The following is a 12,601-nucleotide window of genomic DNA, read 5'->3' as shown; positions in this document are numbered from 1 at the left end:
AGAACAAGGATCCACTTAAATGTGAATCGTATCGTCCAGTCAGTCTTCTCTGCTGCGACTACAAAATTTTAAGTAAGGTGCTGGCAACCAGGCTTGAATCAGTTATGTCTAAAATAATCCACCCAGACCAGACTGGATTCATTGCTGGTAGACAATTATCCAATAATCTTCGTAGGCTATATAATGTGTTATATCTACCTAATAATGAGACTAGTCCAGAAGTTATCCTTTCATTAGACGCGCATAAAGCATTTGACAGGATCGAATATAATTATTTGTTTGCAGCATTGAGGACATTCGGCTATGGTCCAACTTTTATCTCCTGGGTCAAGATATTGTATAAATCACCTAAAGCGATGGTCCGAACGAACCATATTCTATCCACATCTTTTCGTATTTACAGAGGCACGAGACAAGGCTGTTCTCTGTCTCCATTACTCTTCAATCTAGCTATAGAGCCTCTGGCATTAGCATTGAGAAATAGCATCAGCATGTCCGGAATTTACAGGGAAGGGCAAATTCATAAACTGTCGTTGTATGCCGATGATCTCCTCCTCTTTCTATCAGATTCAAATACATCTATACCCGCAGCTCTGAACATTATATCTGATTTCGGACGAATCTCTGGATATAAAATTAACTTGACTAAAAGTCTCCTATTTCCCATTAATGAGAAAGCTCATCAGACGTCATTTCAGCACTTCCCATTTTTAGTAACTAAGGATAAGTTCACATACCTAGGGGTAACGGTGACATCTGCTTATAAAGATTTGTTTGATAATAATTATAAACCGGTGCAGGATAAGGCTTGTCAGGACTTTGAACGATGGTCATCCCTTCCTCTTTCTCTTGCGGGTAGGATTAACTCAGTTAAAATGACAGTGATGCCAAGAATTTTATTTTTGTTCCAAACTATTCCGATATTTATTCCTAAGGCCTTCTTTAAAGAGTTAAACAAAATTACATCCACTTTCATCTGGAATAGGTCTCTTCCCCGGATAAGGAGGGAATTCTTAGAAGGACAGAAAGAAGAGGGGGGATTAGCCTTGCCAAATTACATGTACTACTATTGGGCAGCTAATATTCACAAACTAGGCTTTTGGGCCCTAGACCCATTAGATGAAGAACTTCCAGCCTGGGCTCTGATGGAACAACGTTCCTGTAACTCAGTATCACTGCTCTCTCTTATCTGTGCCCCATTACCGCTTAGCAAATGTCTTTCCACCAACAATCCAGTGGTGAGTGGTTCACTGAAGATCTGGACTCAGTTTAGGACTCATTTTAACATGAGACAGGCTCTCCCTTCTGCTCCTATTACAGCAAATGCTCTCTTCCCTCCATCACTTATTGACTCTACATTCCAAGTTTGGGTGAGGAAGGGTGTCAGTCGTGTAAAAGACCTGTTCAGAAGCAACAGTTTGATCTCATTCGAACAGTTGAAATCAGACTTTGACATTCCACAATCAAATTTTTTTAGATACCTCCAAGTACGCAGCTTCATTAAAAAATATTTCTCACCATCCTTGACAACACCTGAGAGGAACTGGATTGATGATTGTTTAAGTATTAATCCTTTAGACAGGGGAGTGGTATCCATCCTATATGAAAATATTCAAAGAGTCGCCTCCCCTACTCTGAATCATATAAAGACACAGTGGGAGGAGGAATTAGGAGAGGAAATCTCAGAGGAAGCCTGGCAGAGGGCTGTGCAGTGGGTGCATTCATCTTCAGTGTGTGTAAGACATGGATTACTGCAGTTCAAGGTTCTTCATAGGTTACACTTTTCTAGAAGTAAACTTGCAAAATTATATCCCAATACTGATCCAACATGCCTTAGATGTAAAAAAGATCCAGGCACCCTTAGTCATATGTTTTGGACATGCCCACAACTATTAGACTTTTGGATGGGAATTTTTAAAACCGTTTCACATATTTGGAATACAAATTTCAAACCTAACCCCCTAACAGCTTTATTTGGGGTAGTCCCAGTAGACATACTTCTAACTTCAGACCAATCAGAAGTGGTAGCCTTTTCCACGCTACTAGCTAGACGTATGATCCTTCGCAGGTGGAAGAAGGCCGAGCCGCCATCTCACAAAAATTGGGTCAAAGAAGTCATGGCACATCTCAAACTAGAGCATATGAAACACACTACTAGAGGGTCAACTATCCATCCATCCATCCATCATCTTCCGCTTCTCCGGGGTTCGGGTCGCGGGGGAGGTACTATAAATGCTGGCAACCATTTATGTCACATTTCATGTCCCACTAAATTCAGCAGCAATCTTTTTGTATTATTATTATTTTTATTTTTTTTTACCCCTTTTTTTCCCTTCCCTTCTCTGCATCAGTCAGAATTATAAAGTATGCTAGCTAGAACAGCGATGGGGTGGGCTTAAGAGTGTTTGTTGATGTATCTGTCTTTTGTTCTGTATTTGCGTGTTATTGAAAAACCAATAAAAATACAATAATAATAACAGAACTAACTGTTGTGTGCCTTGATTGGGTGCCCGCTGCTCTCCCCTCTCCTGGGCCAGTTTAACCACACATGCCACTGTACAGAGGCAAACCTCCTCTCCATGAACAGAGTACATTCTTAATTACTGAGAGCAATCTTTTCACATCTTTGTGGTCCATGTTATAAACAGTACTGTATAACCCAGTATAGATGAAGCTATATACACGCCTTAATGTAAAACAGCACTGCACTGAGTTACCTCAATAACCGCTCCTACACACACACACACACACACACACACAAACACACACACACACACACACACACACACACACATTTTCAAAGCCGCTTCTCCCTCAGGGTCGTGGGGTCGCGCTGGCTAACACCTCCCAGTTACAGTAGAAATTCATTAACTTATTTGATTTATTTCATGCAAACCATACCAAGCCACTTGTATTTTCACATATGAACAGAATTTAACTTGTAATATGTTGTGATGTGATATCCTATATTAATACCACTTTTATCTGTAAAGGCTTTAACCATATTTGGGTACCAAAATATTTAAAAATGTGTCAACTGAACACACTGACGTGTCTAATCATAGACAGAATGTGCTGTTTTTCACATTTGTTTTAAGAGTGTAGAATAGATGAGACTGTTCTAGAAACGCGCTGTAGCAGGCAGAGATCATGTCTGTACTATAAGTCATCTATGTTTTGGTGACACCAAACACCACACAGAAGAAACAACTCATGGTCTCAGGAAAACCACTGTCATGTCTCAGCTCTCATATATTTTCATTAGGCAAAATAGCCTTGGACAAAAAGCATGAGCTATAGCATGCTACCACTTTTTCATTTTCTGTACTATGTCCACATTAGTGTGAGGGACCATCACAATATTACTGGAAGACATGTGTAAATGCTTTGTGGAAATTCATTAATAAACCCTGGTTTAACTTTTTAACTGGTTTCCCCATAAGAGAGTAAAAGTAAGAGAATACACAGGCTTAACCACACACACCACACAAACCCTTTTTTGCTTACCGTCATAAATCCGTCGAGCAATCCTGAGTCGGGCTTAGGAGGAGCCTGCAGTCTCTCCATGGACCATTTCTCTACAATAGAGGACACCTGAGTGCTCTCTGTGTTTAGGATTCGAAAACCAGTCATGTTTACACCGCTGTAGCGATACGGCTCCATGTCCAATGCAAACAGGTCCTGAGATAACATACAAAAACAATATAATAATAACAATATACATTATCAGAAAACAAATCACCACAATTAGCATTTGCAATATTAAAGTATAGTTTGGCACAACTGATCAGCCAAGACATATTTTGTGTCCAAAGTGTGCTTCTTTGACTTTACACTGCCAATATGACACTAATGTAGTTCACAAGTAATAGCAATATGCAAATTGCATGCCTACATCATCACATGATCATCAACTGGATCAGGTTGCTATGTAATTTCAAATAGACTTGTTCATGTGGGTTCTGAAGTTGTATGACATTCTGTTATCTATAAATTGGAGAAAAGTGTCTATAAAATGCAGAAATTTTTATTGAAAACAGAATTGAGATATTCCAATCAGGAGGCAGCTGTCTAAGTAGGCAGCATTTTGAGGCAGCATTTGTGCATTCCCCAGACAAAGTCTGTCCCATTTGAAAGGTAGCATGAGGCAGCTGCCTTCTAAGGTACCTTATTTTGGCTGAAGCTGAAGAAAACATCATGTGTATCCTCAGCAAAGGCAATCCTACAATACTGTTCACCTACAATACTGTTCACCCCAATTGGATAAACATGGTGAACAAAGCCCCTATTTTGCACCGACTGAGGAGGCAAGTTATTTTTTGACTTCTGTCTTCACGATTTTGATAGATTGTTGTATTTATATAAAGTATTGGACATATTTGTGCTTGTAGATCTCTAGAAATAGCTCCTGTGGTGAAATCTAGGCAGTTTGTTGTCTAACGTGACCTACCAGGCTGCATTTGCAATTCAGTAGGTGAAGCCAACATTAGTTAGCTTAGCTAGTGGGCTAGCTGTGTAAACACATTGGCTCCTCAAAACAAGAGGGATTTAAGAGAGTTTAAAATATTGGTTGTTCTCTGTTTAGTAGCACGTTTTGTATGTAAATCATTATCAATTTGATTCAGAGAGGCATTTGCTGAGGGCTGAGGAAGAGGAGCAGATATGGGGAGAAAAATGTGCTGAACAGCTGAAAGCAGCTCATTTGCCGAGTGTATGTGGGAGGAAACATGGCGGAACCAGTGCTGTAGACTGACGTTCTCCCTGAAAGTTGAAAAATACTTTAATGTACTGGATGATGTAGAAGTTAAAATAAATATGACAAATGTTATTTTTTGTCTGCTCTGCTTGTATTGTACTGCTGTGCTTACCATAGTCACATTAGGTAAATGTTGACGGCTAAATTTCAGACTAGGAGCTCATAAATCAGATGAAAATGCATAAAAATGTTCCTTTTTTACTGAGTGCACTTTGTACACTTTTTTATACTTTGTGTGTTAGAAATAAAGCAGGTTCATTAAGGTAGATGAGGACAGTGAATGGAATGAAATGATTCACAAACTAGTGGTGTAACGTGGAGCAATGATGAGGCGGATGCATTTCCGGAGAAAGGCAAGATTTATTAAGTGCAAATGCAAACTCAGTGTCAGAACAGTCCTGGGTCATTGTGCCAATACGGATTGCAGGATGGACAGATATGACGAAACAAACACAGAATTCCAAACAATACAAACATGTCAAATTTCAAACAGTACATACAATACAATACATCCAATACAAAGACCAACACAGACCAGGGCAAACATGGAGCTTATATATCACAAGGGATCACAAGACACAGGTGGAAAACAGGTGGAAACAAAACAAGGGGGCAGGACAGTGAAAATCAAAGCAAAGAAGCACGTGGACGACCAGGAAGTAAACACAAGAGCACATGCATGACTGGGAGGGGCGAATCGTGACAAGTGGTCATGATTTTCTGTATTTATCTGAGGCGCCGAGTCTAGTATATAACAACAGACTCCTTAAAGCAGTCTCCTTCACCATGCACAAATTTCCACAACTATGCCGATGTAGGAAAACAGCTGCTTCATGTTCAGGAGCCATCATTATACACTGAGGAGAGTTTAAGTTAACCAACAACTGCTAGTAAACAAGTAAAATGTGTACAGTGCAGTAAAAGTTATGACACATGATGGCTCTGAAGCATTGTCTCCCAATGTCTGAAGCACTGCAATGCCTGCTAAGGTTCCTTTTTGGTTAAATTGCTGCCCAACAAGAGAGGTGCCTTTTTGAAGGCAGTGACTAGTTAGCAGTTGCCTCTAGAATGGAATGCACTATATACCTTAGAGTGTCAGAAACCACATAACTACTAATGATTACTGAACACATAACAATGTTTGAAGCAAGAGTGATTTAAGCATGCAGTTTGCACAATAATAATTGGTGTGCATAAACAGGGATGCACAGACAGGGGAACTATCAGCGAATGTTGATACCTATTATTCTTCATGTACATATTAGCCTACGGCAATGCATAAATATTTATAAGGTGTAGAAACTGGGATAGACCTGCTTAGAATAGCATTACAAAGAAATGTAACAGTGCCGGTCACCCACAGGCACTGACAACAGGTGCAAGAAAGGGCGGGAAAGTGGGAGAAGGACGTCTGCTGCAAGAGACAGCAGGAGTATGTCAACAGCCATGAGAAGCATGAAGGTGGCGCACAAGTCCCGAACCCTGCCTCCCAGGCCCCGGCTCCTGTCCTGCAGTGAGGCCGCTTGACTATGCCTCATGTTTGATCCCGCCAGCCAAGCTAGGGAACAAGAGGTGGGGCCCAGGAGGTGGGATCTGGGACTCAGGCATGCTTCTCATAGCTGTTGTCGTACTCCTGCATGATATGTCACAACATATATTTTTGTATGTATTTTTTTATGTTTCATATACAGAGCTGCACGAATATGTGTGGTTAAATCCAATAAAGCCAACTAATCCAATAAAACACTAATTGTGTTTAACTAATTGGGCCCAAATTAAGATTTGGTGAAAGGGGAAAATCATGTTGAGAAAGAATAATTTTCATGTTATTTTTTGCAGAACTATATCTCACATGTGAAACTAACAAGGCAGCATAGTAATTCCTTTGTTAAATATCAAAACAAACAAAACATACCACTTTCATTTTAGAAAAACCATGTGTTGTATATGGGATGTATATGCCATGGTGTAGCCTTCATCTCAGCAATAGCGGTTGTCCTGTTTTTCTCTTATAGTGTGAAATGTGCAACTGCAAAGAGTTGTTCTATACTCTGAGCACAGAGCTATGTGTTCCATAAAACTCTGACTGTGTCTCTACACAGAGAGAGTATGCATGAAGTCTATTGGCTTAAGACAACTGGCATGACTGTTGAATGTCCTCCAAGATGTATGCGCACATCATTTCTCACAGACAGAAATAATGTTTGAGAGAGCATCCAGGGGCCCAGTACACACAGATATAGCCAAATCCAATCGCAAATACAGTGACAACCAAAGACTAAATACTGTACAGTAGACAAGGCTGTCATATGTCTCCTTTCATGTGCATCAATTATGGATATGCACACACAGTCTATTCTATACATGTTTTATTGGTTATACACAAGTGTACTTGATGGTTTGATTCCTTTCTATGGGTGCTGGAAACAGAATACCACAAAAGGATCAGGGATTATATATCGCTGCTGTCGGGAAAAAAAATCTCATAGCTCCATTTTTGTCATTTTGAAAAACACCTTTTGCCCTTTATATTGTAAATTTCAAGATACATGGGCCAACAGAAATTACAGAAAAAAAACTTGGAAAAAAGTCTTGTTCCATTGTATTAATAGTTTTTTCCTTCTGCTGTAAAGTTATCATTTTGGAGGTTTTGCTTAGACAACAGCGATATATGTCGATCTTCTCAAATTAACTTTTATTACATGTTAACCTTTAGTGTAGAGTTATTAAAGCTGGATCAAATGCACAGGCTACATATAGCTGTATACAAAAGTTTGAACAAAATTAAATCATTTTTGGATTTTTGAAGTGAAAAGAAGTAAACTATTCTGCAACTAGTCTGCAGCAAACTATTCTTAATTGTCCAATTGTTTGCATTGTTTCAGAGTACAATGGTGCACCACCATGTCTCTTAAACCTTCTTGCATGTCCCAGTATTAAAACCTGGTATCAGATTCCTTCCACCACAAAAAAAGTTTAGAATCCACAATTCAATCTCTTAATACTACTACTACTACTATCATTATTATTATTATTATTATTGTTGTTGCTGTTGTTAAACAAAATGTTTGAAGAAGACAGAGGGTTAATAAATACAGTTTACCAAAACAGAATAGTATATCAGTTAAATATGTATTGTGTATCTTACCAGTGTTGTGAAGATGTAGTGATAATACTCTGTCATCATCCCCATAGAAAGAGCCTATAGAACATAATACAAAATACCAGAATATAATGAGTAAATACACTTTACCTGAAAGCAACTTATGTACAAAATCCTAGAATTGGAATTACACAGTGCATTGTTGCTAGACAATTATGCTGGGGCAAAGTGAAAATAACCCCTCTAAGCATAATTTTTATGGTTGACAAAATGATTTTGTTCTTATTAATATGACTGTATTTAATCGTATAATGTGTAATCTCTCCTCCTTATGCCCTCTGGGCAAAGTGTCTGATTTAATTATATCCCTGTTTCCAGACAAGTTGGCATGCTGAGCAAAACATACATAGAAATAGGATATTTGTTAAAATATAATTTTTTATTATTGTTTGAAAAAAGATATGGCGATTTTTAATTTGATGCCAACAACATGTTTAAAAAAGGGGGCAACAAAAGACAAAGGTAAAATTGTGTGATGCTAATAAAAACACCTGGTGGAACATCTCCCAAGTATTTAGGTTAATTGGCAACAGGTCAGTTGCCAATTAACCAGTCAACTGCCAGTCTTTCAGAAGTAAAGATGGGGAGGGCTTCACTATTCTGTCAACAAATGTGCAAGCAACAATTCAAGAATAATGTTTCACAACATAAAATAGCAAAAGGATTTCATTATCTGTGGTACAGAATATTATAAAACATTTCTAAACGTCCAGAGATGTGCTGCTGGCATCAAATATAAAATGGGAATTTTTTTTGTTAAATCAAATAAAATTTCTTTGTCTGAACATTTGATATGTTGTCTTTATAATATTGTCTTTGTATAGGTCCCATCTTTGGAAACGGGCTTATATATTCACTTTTTGAGATGCTGCTCTCATCATGATCGAGTGTTAATAGGTTCTAACAAGTGGAATATGACTGGACAGCTAGAGCACTTGGCAAGTGTACTGAAACAGTGAAGTCAGAATTATTAATTTTGCTTTTTGTTCAAACAGTTAGAATTAAGGACAACCCAACAAACTTAAGTCAAAAATATAAAATGCCGCATTTTGAAGAATACACAAATATATTTATTCTAGGTTACAAAAGTTTCCCTAAAATAGCAAAATGATTGCAAAGAATCTTTCTCAGTGTAATAATCCTTCTCCATAATGAAAAAGATATTGAAAAAGCTACAGATGTGTTCCTTTAAGAGTAACTACTCACAGAAAGAATGAAAATGGCTGTCTTCTTCCTTGTGTTTTGGATCATTGACTTATTTGTGTCCAGGCCCATCATTTAGTAGAACATAAGCACTGGCACCAATCCAAAAGTAAATAAATAAGTAAATAATCATGAAATTTTAAATTACAGTAATTATAGTAGTACAAAAGTATTTGCATATGCCTTTGATACAGCACAGTGATACTGCTGAAATTACAATCTGTTTAGTCTTCTATTTTAGCTGTTATGCCAAGCCTTTTCTGCAGCCTTTTTCAGCTGTTTTTTGTACTGAGGGTTTTTTAACATATTTCACCAAGTAAAATACTGAATACAATTTGCAAACCAATGTCTTATTTGTTTTTTCTTTTCATGAAGTCTATAATTGCGTTGTCATTGTATTTTTTTATCATGGTCTGAATACACAATGAAATACTTTCTAGTAACAGCAGGAGCCTTTACTAAAGTGGAAAAAGTATGATAGTGGAAAAAAGTGGAAGAACAAAGGCAAAAATATTCTTGAGTGAAAGTCAAAAGTATTCACGTTTAAACATATTCAAGTGCATACAATCAAAAGTAAATGTATCAACAAAAAAATTAGAAATATGCTTTAATTTTATTAGTGGTGATGTGGCAGCGTGTGGTGCGATGACTAATAGGCAGCACTGTCAAGAGAAAATAATTGTGGCCTCCCCTGAGATTTGTAATGAGGACTTTGAAAGTCTAAATGAAAATGGAAGAAGTAATGTTTTTTGAAAATATAACCCCATTTCAAAAAAAGTTGGGATGTTGCGCAAAATGTAAATAAAAACAACATGCAATTATGTGCAAATCATTTAAGCCCTTTCACAGGTATTTTTTGTTTGTTTTGTGCTACAAAAACAGAATTGTTCCAATGTATTTTCCCTGTGTCTGCACAGAAGTATTAGAACTAGCTACACATTGGTGATGAAAAATTCAGAAAGACCAAGAAACAGTGGAGAGTGAGTAAGTGAAAGAGAACACTGAAAGAGAAAAAGAAAGAGCAGAGTGGTAAATCTGAAGGACTGGAGAAACCTGTTTGAGTATCCAGGCAGCCATCTCATGGCCACAGTCAAAGATGACATGGAATTCTTTTGCTTTTTTCATATCCTTAAGAAGTGGTTTGGCGTCCTTGGTCTCTGCAGGCAGCTGGCGAATCTTTAGGCGGATGTTGTATCTGGAGGGAGCCTTAATCAGCTCCTGTAGACGAATCAACCCTTAAGACAGAAATAGAGAGGGGAAGAGAGAGAAAGAGATTTAGAGAGATACATAATAAGTATGTAATAATATGTAATAAGGATGCTAAATACAAAAATAAACCAACTATTATAGTATAATTTATATACTGCAGAATATCAGTGAATGCTACAGAAATTCAGTTCATAGTAATTTCTGCTAGACTGGACAAACTTTACAGAACACTGGCCAAATCATGACAAAATCAATTTGTCAAAATAGAGTGTGCTATTTATGCACATATGTATTTTACATTCAGTAAAGCTTTTCCCACAAACACTGGTTCTGAAAGAATGCTTTTGTGTTTAGGTCAATTCCAAATTAGCTGAATTAGAATTTCTGGAATGTTACATTTCCTTTCATGGAATTAGAGTGCACCCAAAAGCAGTCAATTTATTTTTATTTAACATGTTTATTTTACACTGTAAATTTGATTTTAAAAAAATAAGAAATGCATTGACAAATTACAGGCATATTTTCCATAAACCTTTGCAATTTTTCTTACTTCTGCCACTCGCAGCTAAATGTAATTCAGCAATTTCCTCCCACCCATTATCTGTAAATCATGTGATGGTCCACTGCTGCCGTTTATATGCATTTAGAAGTGCTTCTAAATGTTTCACTGTAATAGAGAAATGTGTATGCAGAATGTGATGGGTAAACCTCTTCTGTATGTAGTTAGTATGGTTGATGAGGGTGTAAAGCATCCTAATCTCTCCACACAAAGGGCAACTAGGTCATATCATTAAATTGACATGTTGCTGGCATCTGCATACCAACACTAAACAGCATGTTAAAATAGTGCACTACTATTAGTAGTGTATAAGTGAATATAGAAGTAGAGATTGGTAAAGAAATCATATCATGTTACTTTAAAATATTTTACAATACACTGTTTATGTCACTATATTGTGACCCACATACACAGTACAATAAAAGTGCCATGTTTAAAAATTGTGATTACAACTCTGGACATCTGAAACTCTTTTCACATACTGTACTGCACGAATTCCAATTAAACAGGATTAACTATACTCTCTATTTGACATGTAGTAGGTCAGTGGTCTCAATGTATACGTAATGTCTGTGATATGCTCATAAAGGCAAAGTGTTTATCATAATAACAAAATTTAGCACACTAACAACAAGATATCACATTTTGCCCACCTCTATGTAAGAGCATAGAAGTATGTGGCTTTGGACACAGCCCTTGCATCCATAAAGAACAAACGAGTAATTCCATTTATTACAAGATTCCTTGTCATTCAAAGCATCAATTACACTTACTTTTGTACTTTTATTTTCCCTATATTTTGATTTTGGAATCAGCAACAGGTTAAACAATCTAACGTCCATAAAGTGCATGTTTAGATATACAGATATAACTCTTAAGTGTTCTGAAGCGCATAAAAGGTTACTTTAGTAAATCTTAAATAAAGCTACTTTTAATGCTAATCATTTACACAAACATTTTTTATCTTAACTAATTTATTTACTTTTCTAATACCTAAATTAAGCTATACAAATGAAGTTTAATACTGTAATGTTGATGTTAAAAATTGACCACAGGGTACATTATTTTTTGCTCTTTATAAATTGTGATCAGTGAGGTAACATAATAGGCAGCCAATCTTTGATATATAACATCTTAAAAGATAAACTCTTTTCTAGTCTCAAGAAAATTCCTGTTCCACTACAAAGAATGGCCCAAACACTGGCTCAGTCAAAGAAAGCATACACAGGATACAACAGAGCTATATTTGCCTGTATGTCTCAATTGCTTCAGGATAAAGACACCAATGCATGAAGGGCAGCCAGTGCCATTATGCTAAGGAGGAGCACAAACAGAATAAAAGTTCTCTCTCTCTGCTCTCTTTTTAAAGTAAGAAGAGATACTATACAAACTGACAAGGTCTGTTACGGTAAGTCAGGTGACTAAATTAGCAAGATCTCAAATTTTAGGAGAACATTTCTTTAAAACTGTCATGATACTATTAGAACTGTACGCATAAGCCATAGAACCCAATATTGTAAAGATTCCCCAGTAATGTAATAACCCCTGAAATTTGCGCTTATCTTGCACCTAATTTCCACTTGCTGAAAAATGTAATAAGACACAATAATGTAATAACTTGCACAATCAAGTAATACAATGTCCTTACAGATAATGTAACAACATTATAATGTAATATTTATGTAATACACACTCAAAAAAGATGGTTATT

At 36.9% G+C, this 12,601-nt stretch overlaps 1 protein-coding gene across 4 annotated transcripts in view; it reads right to left on the bottom strand.

Moving 5' to 3' along the window:
- Positions 1 to 12,601, bottom strand: part of LOC108435120 (glutamate receptor ionotropic, kainate 2-like) — a 106,009-nt gene that overhangs the window by 58,071 nt on the left and 35,337 nt on the right. For all 4 annotated transcript variants that reach the window (XM_037541138.1, XM_037541131.1, XM_017710718.2 and 1 more), the window contains exons 4-6: positions 10,176 to 10,357; positions 7,905 to 7,958; positions 3,508 to 3,681 (exon numbers count right to left, since the gene is read on the bottom strand). In XM_037541138.1, coding sequence (XP_037397035.1) covers positions 3,508 to 3,681; positions 7,905 to 7,958; positions 10,176 to 10,357 — 410 coding nt within the window. The remainder of the gene's footprint in view (positions 1 to 3,507; positions 3,682 to 7,904; positions 7,959 to 10,175; positions 10,358 to 12,601) is intronic.

This window comes from Pygocentrus nattereri, chromosome 1 (genome assembly GCF_015220715.1).
Source record: "Pygocentrus nattereri isolate fPygNat1 chromosome 1, fPygNat1.pri, whole genome shotgun sequence".
Classification (NCBI taxonomy): domain Eukaryota; kingdom Metazoa; phylum Chordata; class Actinopteri; order Characiformes; family Serrasalmidae; genus Pygocentrus; species Pygocentrus nattereri.
The sequence above is the reverse complement of the archived record's forward strand: the minus strand, read 5'-3'. Positions and strand labels throughout refer to the sequence as shown.